Source organism: Alosa pseudoharengus, unplaced genomic scaffold, assembly GCF_046254945.1.
Source record: "Alosa pseudoharengus isolate Yale_2024_CS ecotype anadromous, Long Island Sound unplaced genomic scaffold, YU_APseudo_1.1 YU_APseudo_1.1_scf_6, whole genome shotgun sequence".
Classification (NCBI taxonomy): domain Eukaryota; kingdom Metazoa; phylum Chordata; class Actinopteri; order Clupeiformes; family Clupeidae; genus Alosa; species Alosa pseudoharengus.
The window spans coordinates 39,115,529-39,132,707 of record NW_027468848.1 but is presented as its reverse complement, the minus strand read 5'-3'; the positions used below and the strand labels follow the sequence as shown (position 1 = coordinate 39,132,707).

General features: G+C 40.2%; 1 protein-coding gene across 1 annotated transcript; it reads right to left on the bottom strand.

The window, feature by feature from the left end:
- Positions 1–8,898: 8,898 nt before the first annotated feature.
- On the bottom strand, positions 8,899–16,013 carry LOC143106404 (uncharacterized). The gene is made up of 9 exons (XM_076270676.1): positions 12,601–16,013; positions 11,949–12,099; positions 11,654–11,799; positions 11,454–11,531; positions 11,321–11,350; positions 10,733–10,835; positions 10,394–10,578; positions 10,066–10,276; positions 8,899–9,202 (listed from the first exon to the last, which is right to left on the bottom strand). The coding sequence occupies exons 2-9, from the start codon at positions 12,094–12,096 to the stop codon at positions 9,099–9,101; spliced, it is 1,005 nt and encodes a 334-aa protein (XP_076126791.1). The 5' UTR covers positions 12,097–12,099; positions 12,601–16,013; the 3' UTR covers positions 8,899–9,098.
- Between the last annotated feature and the right edge of the window lie 1,166 nt (positions 16,014–17,179).

Below are 17,179 nucleotides of genomic sequence, written 5' to 3'. Positions count from 1 at the left end.
GGTTGTTAGTGATTTGGAAACATCAGTGGGTTCCTTTTCAGACCAACCTGCAGAGCTAATTCAAATCTGCAACAGGTTTGTCTGGGTTCACTCAGGCTAGTATATTTTGTCAAATAAGGTCTAATCTTCCTTATATTGTATAGGATAAACTGACATGATGTTGTGACAGGCATTTTTTAGAGAAATTTAGTCGGTCATCAATTGTGACACCCAACTTACATGCCGATGAGGCAAGCTGGATGTTAATATGTTGGGGAACAGCTGCATTCGCTGGAAGCACCACAAATTGTAAAATATCCCTAAAGTCTCCAAAAATCTGATCAGAAACAGTAGTCATCAGGTGGGAAAGACAGGTAAAGTTGCGTATCATCTGCATAGCTGGCAAGTTCCTGAGAGCAAATTATCTCACCAAAGGAAGTGGTAAATGGACAAAAGAAGGGGCCCTATACTGATCCCTGAGGCACACCTGTGGTGAAGTTATGAAACGTTGATACCTGTCCTAGCCATTAGACACATTGAATGAATGTTCTTTGAGGCAAGATGCTAACCAATAAAGAGCTCTTCCAGAAATTCCAAGTGCATGTAGAATGAATGGTATGGTTCACTGTGTCATAGGCTTTAGATAAGTAAAATTAAAACTGATGACTGAGGCCTTATTTACTATAAATGCTTCAGTCACAGATAAAAAAGGGCAGTTTCGGTAGAATGAACAATTTTGAAACCAGACTGCTTAAAATGAATAAAACTTGCTTGAACACCACCTTCTCTTTGACAAGAAAGGAGGGAGGGAGACAGGCCAAGTTCTTTACATCAGCTGAATTAGTTGTAGGCTACTTTTTTTGAGCAAAGGTGTAACCCTTGCTTGTTTGAAGAAAAAGGAACTTTTTCCATAACTGAAGACGAGAGATGAATTAATCATATATATAGGCAAACCTCAGCCATGAACTTCCTAAATATCGACAGTTCATTAAATGTCCGACCAGAGAGAACAGCACTTTAGATCACTGTTAAACTACAGTAAGTAATGCATATAAAGCCGTCCCTCGTGCAGCATTAGGACTCTCAGATCACGTTATGGTTCACTTTATCCCCACCTACAGGCAGAAACTGGAAATGTCTAAACCTGTTGTAAAAACAGGGAAGCAGTGGACAAATGAGGCTGTGGGAGCTCTGCAGGCATGACTGGACTGCGCTGACTGAGAGGTTTTTAAGACCGCCACCAATAGCCTGGATGAGTATACAGAAGCTGTCACATCATACATCAGTTTCTGTGAGGACAGCTGCATACCAACACACACCGGGGTGTGCTATAACAACAAACCATGGTTTACTGGTAGACTCAGAAGGTTAAGGATGGAAAAGGAAGAAGCGTTTCAGAGTGGACAGAGACAGCTTCAAAACAGCGAAGTATAGGTTCAACAAGGCTGTGAGAGAGGCTAAACAGCTGTACTTTAAGAAATTACAACAGCAGTTCTCAGCCAATGACTCTGCATCTGTCTGGAGAGGGCTCAGGCAGCTTACCAGCTTTCAACCTAAAGCCCCCAATACCACAAACAATGTACAACTTGCCAACAGCCTGAATAACTTCTGTCTTTTTGACAGACAATGGGACAGTCCTCTACCATCTTCTACCATCTTGAGCAACCATACAACAGACATCTGTCCTAACCCCCTGTTGTCCATTACCTCAGAAGTCCCTCCCCCATCACTATGACTCCTCTCTCCATATTAGAGAGAGATGTAAACAGTGTTTTTAAGAAGCAGAACCCCCGGAAAGCAGCGGGGCAGGACTCTGTCTCTCCATCCACCCTGAATCACTGTGCTGATCAGCTGACTGTGTTTACCGACATATTCAACACCTCGTTGGAGACATGCCATGTACCAGTCTGCTTCAAGGCCTCCACCATCATCCCTGTCCCAAAAAAAAGTCAAACATCACAGGCCTCAATGACTACAGACCTGTGGCCTTGACCTCTGTGGTCATGAAGTCATTTGAGCGCCTCGTGCTGTCCCACCTCAAATCCATCACTGACCCCCATCTGGATCCCCTGCAATTTGCCTACAGAGCCAAGTCTGTGGATGATGCAGTCAACATGGCACTACACTTCATCCTCCAGTACTTGGAGTGTGCAGGCACCTATGCCAGGATACTCTTTGTGGACTTTAGTTCTGCCTTCAACACCATCATCCTATCTAGGTTGCAGGACACTCTCTCCCAACTGAATGTGCCTGATCCCACCTGCAGGTGGATCATTGACTTCCTGTCTGACAGGAAGCAACATGTGAGGATGGGCAGCAGGCATGTCTCAGATCATTGAAAAATCAGCACTGGTGCCCCGCAAGGCTGCGTTCTTTCTCCCCCTGCTCTTCTCCCTGTACACCAACCACCTTCAGTCACAAATCTGCCAAGCTCCTAAAGTTTGCGAATGACACCACCTCATTGGACTCATCTCTGGAGGACATGAGTCTGCCTACAGGAGAGAGATTGACAGTCTGTTAACCTGGTGCAGTGACAACAATCTAGAGCTGAATTCTGCAAAAACTGTAGAGATAGTTGTGGACTTTAGGAGGAATCCAGCCTCACTAGCCCCCATCATAGGCTACTCCATGACTCCCCAGTGAACACTGTGGAGTCCTTCCGCTTCCTGGGAACCATCTAGGGTGACCAGACGTCCTGAGCAATTCGGGACAGTCCCGAAATCTAAGCGTTTATCCCGAATCCGGCCCTAATTGTACCGAACATTATACTCAATCAGAATACTGAGTAGTTATTTTCTGATAAACATTAAAAACTGTCCGTAGAGAGGTTGAGTCGACTGCATGCAGCCCCCGACGGCAGCTAAGTGTCTGGATGCAGCCCCTGCTACTTTGTTTCTTTTTTGACGTTCTATAATTAGGCGCGAATATGCACTGATTTTAGCTCATTTTTATTCATTCCTTGACACGGCTGATGTACCGGAACCCCAACATGCCGCTAAAAAGCAAAAGCGTCTATGCAGGTACCGGGAGGAGTGGGTGGGGAGGTACCCGTGGATTGACAAAGCCTTACGCGACGAGATGAAAGCATTCTGCAAAGTGTGTAGAAGAGAGTTTGGTGTTTCTGTTTTATAGAGTAGGCCTAGATGAAGAGAGCGCAAGTTGCAGCAGCCGCGAAGCCGAGGACATTGAATGTGCAGGCAGCGCAGCAGGCAGAGCCAGCAGTGATTAATTGGTCGCGTCATGTGTGCAAAAAAATACGTCGGAAGTTCGGCCTAATGTCCGATGTCGTTTTAACATAATCTAGGCTACTTAATCTAACAATTATTTTGTATTCTTACTTAATGACCCATAATTTTGGCAAGGCTTGTTATTAGCGTTAGGCTATTATCCTTATTCTGAAAGGTCTGATTTGCACTGTTACGCAGTCATTGTTTTTTTTTTTTTCACACAATGACATTTTGAGTTCATGATTTCTCTGTTGTAGCCTATTTTGAGGCAGACTCGATGTTTGAATAAAAAAGTGTTTTGGTACAGGTTTGAAAATTCATTATCTTTTATAATAGTCTATGTAGGCCTACAACCCCCCCACCCCCCGCGAAAAAAAAAGCGTCCCGAATTTCAGGCAATCTCATCTGGTCACCCTAGAACCATCATCTCACATGATTTGAAGTGGGAGCATAACATCAGCTCCCTCATCAAAAAAGGACACCAGAGGATGTATTTTTTTGCAGCAGTTAGCAAGCATAGTCCAGCCCATACTCCTCTACTGCCTTCCCTGCTTTTTCAACATGCTAACTGCTGCCAACAGAAACAGACTCACACACATCACCCATACCGCAGCCAAAGCAATAGGCCGCCTCCCCACCCCTAATTTATCAGACCTCAACAGCACACTCACCAAGAACAAAGCACGGACCATCGCTCATGACCCCACCCACCCCCTCAATCCCTTCTTCATTCTGCTTCCATCAAAACGCAGATACATGGCCTATGGGGTGGAAGCGAGTACGCTTTGGGAAAAGCTTTGTGCCCTCTGCAATAGCAGCACTTAACAACAGATCACAGCGGTGATGGATCACTGTGCCGCCCTCATTCCTCTGTAATGTCAACTGGTGATGGTTTTCCTGTTTGTATCTGTGTGATGCAGGGGCGCAGCTACCTATTTTTGAGGGGTATGCAACAACAATATTGGCGCCCCCCCCCCCCCCCCCCAGAAAAAAAAAAAAAAACACAAACTAAAACAAAACAAAAGGCCAATAATTTACACTATTACTGTGCATTAGTGTCTATTGAATACGTTTTTAAAGAAATGTTGCCAATTTGATGTTATACTTGATAAGTATTGATAAATGGTGCATTGTCACTTTAAAAGAGTCTAAACGGTTCTCATAACGTCAGCAGCCTTCATTGTTAGGATATGGAAACATGTAATGAGGTGCTGCTAGCGTGACATTTCTGTTTGCAGTTGGCCATTAAAAGTGCAGTATGAGCATGGTAGCCACCTAGCTATCTGAATGGAATAGGCTATGTTTCAATCGGCATTATGCTTAACAAACGCTAGTTAGTCTGTTAACATTCATATTTGCAAGCCTCCAAGCACAGACGTTATCACTTTAAATCCTACCTGTTGCCTTTCACCGTCCACGTATTTAACTGCTGTTGCATCCCTTGACATGCCATCTCCTTTTCCCTCTTTCTTTTTCTATTTTTAGTCGCCAACAGCTTTTTTTGCTGTATCCATCTTTTTCCATAGATGGCAACTCACTACTCGTAGGCCTATCTGCTCGCCCAGCGCTCACGGCGCCCCCACTCCCTCTTCTATGTCAAAATTCTACATGGAATCTTATGAGATAGGGCGCCTCTAGCCTGTTAGTCCTCTAAAATGTTATAGAACATTGAGAAAATGTTAAAATGATTTAGAAACGGACAGCAGTAGCTACATATAGAACTTTTTTTTTACCATCGCTTTGGCGCCCCTATGCGCCGCATGTAGCGCATACCCACTTTTTGCGCCACTGGTGTGATGTATAGGCCTATGTGCTGTTTGTGTGCTGTTATGTGGGGTATGTGGTGGCAGGGTGGTGGGTGGTGGGTGAAGAACCGTGACTGTGTGTATCTATGTATTTCATGTCTGTGAGGCTTGTATGGTATGTGAAAACAAATTTCCTATGTAAGGTCAAATAAACTAACTAACTAACTAACTAACTAACTAGCAGTTGAGGAAATTTAACCTGCCAAAGTCGATGTTGGTGCACTTCTACTCTACCATCATAGAATCCATCCTCACTTCCCCCATCTCCATCTGGTATACTGCTGCCATTGCCAAGGAAAGGGGAAGACTTCAGCACATCATTTGCTCTGCTGAGAGAGTGATTGGCTGCAGCCTGCCTTCTCTCCAAAGTCTGTACACCTCCAGGACCCTGAGGCAGGCAGGAAAGATTGCTGCAGACCCCTCCCACCCCGGACACAGTCTTTTTGAGACACTCCCCTCTTGCAGGATGCTGCGGTCCATCATGACCAAGACCTCACGCCACAAAAACAGTTTCTTCCCCTCTGCAATTGGTCTCCTCAACAAAACGTAGCCCCCCTTTCTGCATAGTGTTTTTGTCCCTGCGTCTGCACTTTGTCATATTTGTATATATATATGTATAGGCCTATATTATATTATATATTGTAGGCTATTTAAATACTTCTTAAGTGTCTTGCACCATTTCACCAAATCAAATTCCTTGTGTTTTCTTTTTTGTGTTTTCAGCTGCCCTAAAGGATAATTCCAGTATTTAGCATTTTGAGTCCCTTTTCTGGTTTTGTTTTGGATGAACTAGAGTGGTGGACACCGACATTTTGATGATGGGTCCTGTTTCGACTTTCTGGCTTGTTTTGAATAGCCTTTGACTGTTTCAGAGTGGCTGGCTATGGACATGCACAAACATGTCCTTAAAACAACCCTTAACGTTCGTTTTTCAAAACGTATATTATAAGTTAAGGTAATAAATAGCTACATGAATTTAAATGTGGAACAAAAATATGTTTTAATTTGGATTATACAGAATTTTAATTATCCAATTGGGTGTGTTATTGGGATTTGATACATTTAATGTGTCAAAAAACACACCCTTTCTTCTTTGTTACATTGCTCCGCAACTGTTCACCGCAGCGACCTTTATTGCGTGACAGAGCAGAAATGGGGCTTTCCAACGAGACAACACACTTGTCTGTACGTTAAAGTATGAAAATAAAAATCATTAAAACAAATTGCACCATATTTACAGTCTTTAGTTCACAGTTCACCTGCGCACCTATTACTCTCGTTTGAATTACTCGCGATCCCGTGAACGCATATGGCAATATCAGATGAAAGAGGAGACATTGGGGCTATCATTTTATTATAGAAAGTACACTGTAAAAAATGTGACCAATGGTTACTTAAAAAAATTGTGGCAACAAAGTGACAAGTAATATAATTAAATAGATTTTAAGTACTACAACTTTGATTAAAATTCATTGAATAAGTCAATTCACACACACAAAAAAATACAATGTAATAACAGCAACAGTTAAAATGTGTAAGATTTAGTAATTGCATGCCAAATGATGAGTTATATAGCCTAAAACTATTGAGTAAATCCAAATTAATTTCACAAGCAAACTGACTTGCATTTACTAACTTTCTATGCAAAATTAATTTAGATTTACTACATATCTAATTATTTGGGCAAAAGTAATTTATATTTACTAATTATCTGCTGGAATTTGTTATAAGATTACTAAATGTCTGGATGAAGGTTATTTGAATTCATTAAATAAAATGAATTAAATCATATTTCAGTGCCTTGTCTAATGCTTTCTAAATCACTAAATATCATACCTTATTATAATACCAAAATTTACTTTTTTTTTGCATTTTACTAGGAATTATCCGGAGTAAAATGCACTTTAGGATGATTTATCAATTTACGGATGATTGGGAGTACATACGTTGAGAGTACATACGTTGAGTTGACATCAAAATCATGTCATTCGGATGTGTTTTGAGAAAGTTTGATTTTACTGTTTTTAGTCAAAACTCGTTAGCCTGGAAGTGACCAGGGCACGTCATTTCGCTGCTACAAAACGCTATTTTTATACCTTTACTATAGTTCCAAACAACTTTACACTTACGTGGTAGTGAGTAGAGGGTCTCTAAAGCCAAACCGAAGTATCCCGAAGTCTTTATGTGGTCCAGAATGAATTTCATCAAGCCAGTACCTTTCTGGAAATGCTGCTGCCAAATTCACAATTTTGTCGCCGTTTAAAAAAAAAAAAAAAAAACATAGTCCAGTATTTCTTTCGAAATTGAAATGAAGTTGTATGCAACAGCAAACCCTAGCTTACTAACAGGTTGGAATTTTGAAATGTCACGTGACGTGATGTCGTGCAACCTCAACCCTATGGTTCCACCCTTGGCTTGGAAGAGATTCAGAAGCTTTGGTGTAGTGCTGGCAGCTACTCATCTAGCTTGGCCATGAACTTGATTCACCATTGTGATTCTGTAAAATGCATCAGCTGGATCTGAAAGATAGAAACTAGTGTACATGATAGGTCTTACAACATTTTTAAAACCGGGGGGGAGATACAATAATAGACTGTCCATGAAAAGTTAAGTAAAAAGTTTAGATTATGCTGGAAAAAAAACCCAATGTGTGGCACTTACAATGACCAGAATAAATCCTTATGAATAAAGGTAGTGAAAATGCCCTAAAAACAGCTTAGGGTTAAAATATAGGCTACATAGATTTAAAAGCAAAAATACTTTTTTTTTTACAATTATTTAATAAATATGTCAAGAAAATATAAGTTCATAAAATTAATTTTATATTTCAGTAGGCTAGGCTATTCAATTTCATTATCCTAAAAACCCAGAGTCCCCCCCCATACCAGGATGGTTCGACCCAACCTGTCACATGCCACCCGCCATCACCTGTCCATCAATGTCAAAACTCAAACGATGGAGTCGTGGTTCCAAAGTTTAATAAATTAGTTAAACAAGTTTATGGATGGAGTCGTAGTTCCAAAGTTTAATAAATTAGACACTGATGTCACAGCGCTCTGTTTTAAGTCTTTTTTTCTCAACTAAAAATGCTTTGCGCTGGTTAGGGGGTACTTGGATGAAAAAATATTTCACAGGGGGTACATCACTGAAAAAAGGTTGAGAACCACTGCTGGGTAATGCTGGGTAACGTCACTTCTGTTGACATTCAACAAAAACAGAGCGCTAGCTCGCTACTTCCTCCCCCTCCCTCCCGTGCAATTGAAACTCTCCTAAACGACCATCTCGTCTGTGATTTGCTGGAACAGTTTGTTATGTTTTTATGGGCTAGGTTTGCCCAGGTTTTTTTTTACAGTGATTCAGAATACAGGCAGCTAGCGGGTGGTGAGGTGATGTTTGCTGTAAGTGACAAAAAATGTTTTAAACTAAAACAACGCGTGGCATCGCTTAGAGCACATTGGGGTTGCCTCGACGGCCGCAGCCTTTAGTCGACGGTGGGGAACACCATCAAGCGAAGTAGCTTTGGCGGCGAGGAAGGATGAGACTGCAACGTCAGTGGCGTTCTCAACTTTTCTGTGATAGAATGACTTTTTAGCAAGTGTAATGGACACATAATTAATAAATAATATAAATAGGTCTAAATTGCACAAAACCCTTACCAAAAAATCCTATAGGATTCTGATAGGACTAATCCTAAAGGATTTCTATCATATTTTGGAACAAACAAATCCTACAGGAATCCTATTGGATTTTTTAAAAGCACAGAACTTGATATATCCTATTGGATTTTTATTCCTATAGGATTTCTATTCCTATAGGACTTATTCCAATAGGATTTATTCCTATTGGATTTTTATTCCTATAGGATTTCTATTCCTATAGGACTTATTCCTATTGGATTTTTACTTCTAGTTCCCTAATGGATTTATGCACATGGTCTCCATAGACATTATGCAAAAGAAACGAAGCACAGTACAAATGAAATGGATGGTCATAAGTAAATAACATTTATTATATCAATACATTTTTAAAAAAATCAGATGTGAGTGTGTGTGAGTGAGCATGTGTGTGTGTGTGTGTGTGTACGCGTTCACTTGGAGCGCCTTCTGGCCAACTTTGCTTCATCAGCGCATTTCTGTGAAATGGCTTGCTTGACCAGGGCAGGGTCCACCCCAAATTTGTTGGTGATATAGTCTGAAAAACATATAGGAGAGAAGAGCAACACATGAACAGATTAATACACTGTAAATCTTTAGAAGATACAGTGATACACTGGCTGGAGCAGACACAAGGCAAACATGGATACTATAGCTTGTTTCCCCTTGTGATTTGTCGTTTAGCCCAGTTATTTCTTTGAAATTGAGCTCTTCAATTAAGCAATCTTACATGAGATGCCATTCTTGAATGTCATTATTGGCATGGACGGATTATGAACTTTCGGGCCCCTGGGCCCAGATGTATTAAGAGCCCCCCACTAATTCTCGCATATGTGTGTGTTTTTTTTTTTTTATTTGTTTGATGTGATTTCCTGTATTCTGGTGCATTTTGGGGATGGCCAATACTTTAATTCAATCAGATTCATAGTCTACATCCCGATGTGTTGATATTGATGATCAATTATTCCATGCAATGGCTTGGGCTTCAGGGCCCCCTGACCCCTTGGGCCCCTGGGCCTGGGCCCGGTAGGCCTGTGCAGTAATCCATCCCTGATTATTGGTACGCAAAGTACAGCCACAGGAACAAGGAACTTGCACAGAGTTCCGTAGTGCTGTACTTTAAGTACCAATAATGACATTCAAGAACGCCATTGAGTGTAAGATTGCGATTCAATAACACAAACGATATGAAATCTGACATGTTGTTGCTAATATAATGCTGCTGGCAGCTGGTTCATGCAGGTCACAGTTTCTGGTGTGAACACCACACACACGCACTGTGAATACACATTAACTGCTATGCACTGATAGCAGTCTAAAATAGGCCTTATAAGGAGTGAAATGGTTAGTGTGAGCACTGCATTGTACTGGAAACTATGGGAACACAAACAAGATACTCACTTAGTATGTCCGACGTCTTTGCAGAATTGAGCTGGGGCTTGGGCTGTCTTTCCAGAAAGGCATTAGACAGCTTCCCCGTATAAGAATGTGTGGCCAGGACCTGCCTCCCAAACACTGCCATCAATAAGTCCTTGGTGGCCTTTCTAGGGTCACTCCACTTGATGTGGGCATACTGGGTGGCCGTGATCTTCACTGTAGGGCCTATGTGAATCTAAAAATTACCAAAATACAGAAAGAGAATAATGTCAGTAAGCACTATGTGTAAATGATCAAGCATGATGCTTTTTCTTTTCTTTGAATGGCTTCTGGGAACATAAGTGACTTTCACCTGGACTGGTGAGGGTGAGGGTGGTGATGTTGATGATGTTGTTCTTGAGGGTGGTGATGTTGATGATGTTGTTCTTGAGGGTGGTGATGTTGATGATGTTGTTCTTGAGGGTGGTGATGGGGATGATGATGATGGTAATAAGGGTGATCTTGATAATGTGGATGACGCTGGCTGAGTAATTTGATCTGTATAAAAAACAAACAAACAAAACAAACAGTAACAATTCAGGAGCTATGTAATACTTTTGGGCTAAAAAATCCTGACTTCGAGACAGGAACAGAATAGAAACAACAGCATTGACATTATGTTTATCTATGTTCAGAATACAGAAACACATACCTCTCACAGTACGCTCCAGGTTGATTATTTTCTCCCGCATCTCTAAAAGCAGACATCGCATCTCATTAAGCTGGTTAGCTATGCTGCTATCGGCTGCTGGGTTCTGGGGAGAGAGAGAGAATTTTCAGAAATCCCAGAGGTTGCAAATCTCCATCAGTGCACAGAAGCATATAAAAGGCTGGAATTTACTTGTTGTAGACAATGCATTTGTGAACGCAGCATGGCTGCCATGGGTATTCTGTGGTTGTTTTGAGTTTCGGTTGCGCATGTCGTCGCAAGCAAGCATGACATGTCCGCAAGATGCGATACTGACAAGAAAGTGGGGGGTGATTGCATGAAAAAAACAGTGACGGCAAGATGCAATATTGACAACAACCCTAGGAATTTTCCAAATCTGCCCCAAGTGGAGACCTCCACTATTGTGCGATTTGACTGTGTAATGCTGCAACAAGTCTATACACAGAACACCGCGGGTCGCAGGAGGGTGCAAACGCTTACGCTTGGTCTAACAGCAAGTAAATTCCAACCTTTACTTACAGAGGTATTCTTATATATAAACTGTACTGATAAATGAGGTTATTAACGTACCACATCTCTGGAGTATCCCGGCTCACTCTCCTATGGAGCAAGGGAGAGAGATAAGTCCAAACCAAACCAAATGTGACATTATCAACACTCTGAGCTGAGCACAGACAATAGCAAATGTTAACTCTTCACTTACTTCATATTCATTTAAAAACTGCAGAGACAGAGCCTTTGTTAAATTCTTTTTCCCCTTTAGTTTTGGATTTGTGTCCTCCTACAGCATAAGAAAAGATTGAACATTTAAAAAAAAAAAGACTTAACATTGCCCTCAGAAGTTAGATCAGAAGATCCATCAATTAAGGTCATATTTATGAGGCTATTGGCCTCATAACTTACCTCATCTTCCTCACTGCTGGCAGGTGAAAACTGAGCTGGGGGGCGTTTCTCTCTGAGACCACGGCCACGTTCTTCTGTGCCAGTAGCTGCATTTCTGCACCCCCTCTCCAGTGCTTCCAAGGCCTTCATTAATTTAGTTCTGCTCCCTAATGGAAAAAACTAAAACTTTTCATTCACCAACAAAATAAATTTGCTTTCATAATCCACCATTTCAATGGAGAACTAATTCATGTACAGTTAATTTCACTTTCATAAACAAGAAAAAAACACTGGCATATCGATGAAATTCACACACCTTTCTGGATAATCTTAGCGGGGCTGGTCTCATCCCGATACTGTACGTCACATATGTAGCCCACTTCACATAAGCCGTTAACAACTTTATTTTGTGGTAGCACATCCCATGTAGGGGGGTCCTCGATCCACTGAATTAACATGTACATTTTCTGCAAATGGAAGGGGTAGAAGAGGGATAAAGAGCCGTTGTATGATACTTACAAATGAAACAGTTTCACTTGGTACGCGTGCATTCCACAACTGCAACATTGTTGCTGTCGGTAGTTATCTAACGTTACACTTATAGATATGGCTTCATAGTAGGCCAATTGTTACTGTTGCAAATAACTACAAGAAACAAACACATCACGCAGGTAGATATGACAGTATTAGGCTTAAACTACTTACAATGTTTAGATTGTTAACCAACAGTGATGCTGATGGTATTTTTTTTTACGATAGCTGTACAACTGTTTACATAGGGACAGTAACTGGTAACTAGCTAGCGATGGCTAACTGTGCTAGCTAGTAATAACGTCGTCGTCATCGACAACATAATAAAAAAAAATGAACAGAGAATCACTTTTAATAGCCTTTATAGGACTGTATTTCTGTCCCAATTTCACTATAAGGATACATTATCTAAAATAGATGACATTAACGTTACTCACTGTCAACTGTTATCCTGTCTCCCTTCTTGACGGATAAGCGGAATCCAACTGCTACTTTTTGACGTAGTCCAGCTCGATACCTGCGCTGTGTTCCACTCAGCCCTCACGCGGGTGAGCCCTTTTTTATGTAGCTCAGTGGATTCCATGAATGGTGTGCCAAGTGGCTATAGCTGAGCATAGACCTACTACTAAAATTGTTTTTAAAAGCAAGTAGTAGTTTGTATTATTACAAATATTAACATTGCAAACGTAAAGAAAGTTATACTTTGTAGCCTATAGAGGCCCTTAAATAAACAACCATTTTATAGATGACATTTAGGCCTACTCTTATGTTCTGTATGGAGTTATATGTTAGCCTATAGACTCACTGAGCAATGACAGTAACCAAGCTAAATATTGTACCATAAAAACAATCAACAATATTTCTTCTCCTGGTAGTTTTCCAATGGAGACAGAAATGAATATGCCTACACGAAAAAAAGGCAGATATAAAAGGTAATTATGAAAAGCTGGTGGCATTGTTGTTTACGTTTCCTCATTCCAAAATAAAAGTTACAGTTATCAAATGGTATCATGTGCCATTCATATATTTAGATTTTTAGACCCTGATTTGCTTGATGAGGTTCCAAGGACATCCAAATGGAGACATTGTAACCAGGAGTGTGTTGAGGGTTCAGAGCATGCAGATGAGGACAATGGAGAAATAGACAATTCGGAGGACAATGGAGAGAGAGACAATTCAGAGATACTTTTGGACATTCCTACTTTTGAAAATCATCAATTAGCAAGTGATTTGCCCAGATTTTCCAACACAGACAAGTCTATGGATTCCCCTTTATACCCAGGGTCGGATGTGACATTGGCACAATTTATTGTCTTAATCCTAGCCTTTTCCCTAAGACACAGTTTATCTGCAACAGCAATTGAAGATCATCTGAAATTATTAAGCATCCTTTTACCAGCAAATAACATATTGCCACATTCTCTGCATGTATTCAAACAGCTCCTTAAAGACCCATCTGACACCATCAAATTACATTTCTTTTGCCAAGGTTGTGGGGCACATTTATCAACACAGAACACAAATTGCTTGACCTGTGGTGAGGAAACAAATAATGGCAATCTCAAAGAGGGTAACTTTTTTATAAGTCTTTCACTAGCCAATCAGATTCGTGACATCATACAGAGAGAAGGTCTTAGTGACTGTACAAATGCTATACTGGGCAAAACTGATTGCAAACCAGGAGATGTGTCCTTATTGTGGAACTGTGACGGTGTTCCACTTTTTAACTCCTCATCCAATTCTCTCTGGCCCATTCGGTGTATTATCAATGAACTGCCCCCTGAGGTGCGTTATAAGAATGTTTTGCTGGCAGGAGTCTGGTTTGGACAGGGCAAACCTGATATGGCCACCTTTTTGCACCAGTTTGTCCAGGACATAAAAGACACCAATGCAAACGGCATTAAATGGGTCCATCCTGAAACTGGCATCTCTCAAATTTCCAAGGTTTTCCCTATTACTTGTTCCTGCGATGCAGTGGCAAAATGTGCAGTTCAAGGTATCCATCAGTTTAATGGCTCATATGGATGTGGGTACTGTCTGAATGAGGGAATGGTTGTGGCCAAAGGGAGGGGTTATACAAGGGTATATCCTGATGTTGAGGCTGACATGAGAAGTCACAAGCATATTGTTGAATGTGGGGCGAAGGCAGTTAATGAAGGTGTGAACCATGTCCTGGGGGTCAAGTCTGTGTCACCTTTAATCTTATTGCATACTTCTACCGGCTTTGATATGATCAAAAGCTTCACAGTCGATTACATGCACTGTGTGCTACTTGGAGTCACAAAACAGTTTTTAGATCTTTGGTTTAACAGCAAATATCATAGTGAACCATGGTACATCGGTACAACAAAAAACAGGATTGATCAAAGACTGTTGCCCATTACACCACCCTCTGATGTGCCCAGAGTGCCACGCACTGTGCATGTAGCACACAAATGGAAAGCCGCTGAATGCAGGAGTTGGTTGCTTTTTTACAGCCTACCAGTTCTACATATGATTTTGCCAAACAAATATCTAAAACACTGGTCAATGTTAGTTAACACAATATTTCTCCTTCTGAAAGACAAAGTCACAGAAATAGATTTGGCCAGTGCTTCAAGTTATATTAAAAAATTTGTTCACCAGATCCCAGAAACGTATGGAATGTGCCATATGTCCTACAATGTCCATCAATTAACTCATCTTATTTGTTCTGTGGAGTTACATGGACCACTATGGTCATCTTCAGCATTTGTGTTTGAAGGACATAATCAAAAGCTAACTAGGTTATGCCATGGAACACAGTCGATACCAAATCAAATAGCGTATCGCTTCAACCTACTTCAGTCTTTGCCAAGTTTACTTGAGCAGTCAAACAGTTCAGACGACATCACCCATATAGTACATAAGACAGTCAATGATTGGATAGATGGCTATCCTTTGAGGTCCAAAGCAGTAAGGTTGCAGGATATAGTTTTGTTGGGTTGTCCACAACACAAAAAAATAGGTGAAGTAGAACACTCTTTGTTAGTTCCAATATGGGGACCCCAAGATGTCGACCTAATTGGTGATTACTACCATCGCGCAGTTTTGAGGGGAAAAATATTTACAACAGAGGAATATGGAAAAGGGCATAAACACAATAGCTGTACTGTCGAGTTGAGAAATGGAGACCTTGGAGTGATAACTTCAATCATTAACATACATAAAAACATACCTGTCTTTCTCATACAGCTTTTTAGATCAGAAACAGCCCATTTTGTATCAGAAAGAGTGAACCATCTTAAATTAGTCTGCCCAACCCAAGTGAGAGTAGCTGTAAAGTACAGTGACATAATCCGTAAGGTGGTATTCATGAAAATTGAGAAAAAGGTATATGTATCACTTCAACCGAATGGTACAGAGATAGATTAAGATAGATTATTGTTTTACACATAATGTAATATGACCTATGTATGTATGTATGTATGTATGTATGTCTAAGTAAATGTAGGCTGTACGTGTATAAGTCTTTATAGATATGTTTGGATATGTGTGATTGTTTGTTAAAGGTATCACTTCAACTAAATTGTATGATCTAACTGCATTTGATGCAGTGCCATATCTCTTTCCTCACAACTGTAAAATACAAAAAACTGTAATGTAAAATACAATAATTGAAACTTTTTAAAAATAGAATACATTTGACATACCATGTGTAAGTCTTTATGTCTTTATGTCTGTGTTCTAGCTCAGTGTTTCTCAAACTTTTTCAGACCAAGGAGCCCTTTAAATCCAATAAATAAAGTCCAATAAATAAATAAATAAATAAATAAATCAGGGACCACCTGTTCCTGCTCCCCCTCCCCGAGCCACATGCTGCTACCCTCAGACCCCCACCTCTATAAAGTTTAAGGATATTCTAATTTTTTTACTGTAGTCCTATATAAATGACTTACCTGCCTGTTTGTATTCAGAGAACAATTAATCTCAATTCAACCACTGTCTTAGGTCTAATCACGTGCAGCATTTAATCATTATAACCAAAGGCATCAGGTTTTAACATGATATTCTTTGAAATAGTCTACTGTTTTAATAATAAATAAACTAGAAAAGCACTCAGAGCGTGCAGACTTAGCTCTGCCCAAGGGTCACTGATGCAATAAATTCCAGGTGTTCAGATCACCACAAAAATCTGTTTGGCCTGGGTTGGCCGTCTGAAAATTAAAATCCTTTCTGAACTTTCCAAGATATTATTAATTTAGGAAAATGGGCATATGACATAAAACGTAGAACAGAACTAGCAGTGTAGAATAGAGAAAAAAAGAAAGAAAGAAAAATAAATAAATAAAGAGGACCCCTTTTGCATAAGTTTTTTTTTAATTGCATTGAATTAGCTTTAGGACAACCTGAAGTTTACAGGACTTAACAGGGTAAAAATCCTATAAGAAATGTTGATCTTATTTAAAAATCCTATTGGAATTTTACAATCCTATTGGACAAGTTTGTAATCCTATAGGACTGTAACAATGAACATACAAATCCTATTGGAATATCAAGAAATCCTAAAGGATTCTTACAATCCTGTAGAATCCTATTGGAAAAAATGAAAATCCTAAAGGATTTTTTGATAAGGGAACTTAAAGTAGCCTATATAGTTCAGACCACAATTTTAACCAACAAGTATAGGCTAGGTTCAAGTTGATTTAAACGCAGAAAAATCCAGGAAGAAAAATATGAAGCAGACAGCGAATAAAAGCCACCGCAGTGCACTGTAGGCCTAAAGCGCTCCTTTATTTAGGTCAGGGGTCGGCAATTACGTTTGGACCCGGGCCAATTTTTTTTCAGACAATGGCATCGCGGGCCATAGCTTTTGTAATGGGGGGGGGGGGGGGGTTATAGGCCTACTATTTAAATTATTAATTATTATATTATATTAAAATAAACATCATCTAACTTTTAAAATGCATTTAATTTAATTCCATTAAAAACGTTTATTTGCTTATGTGCGCTGTTTTTATGCCGCCTGCTGCATCTCCTGTCGTCTCTCATGAAACA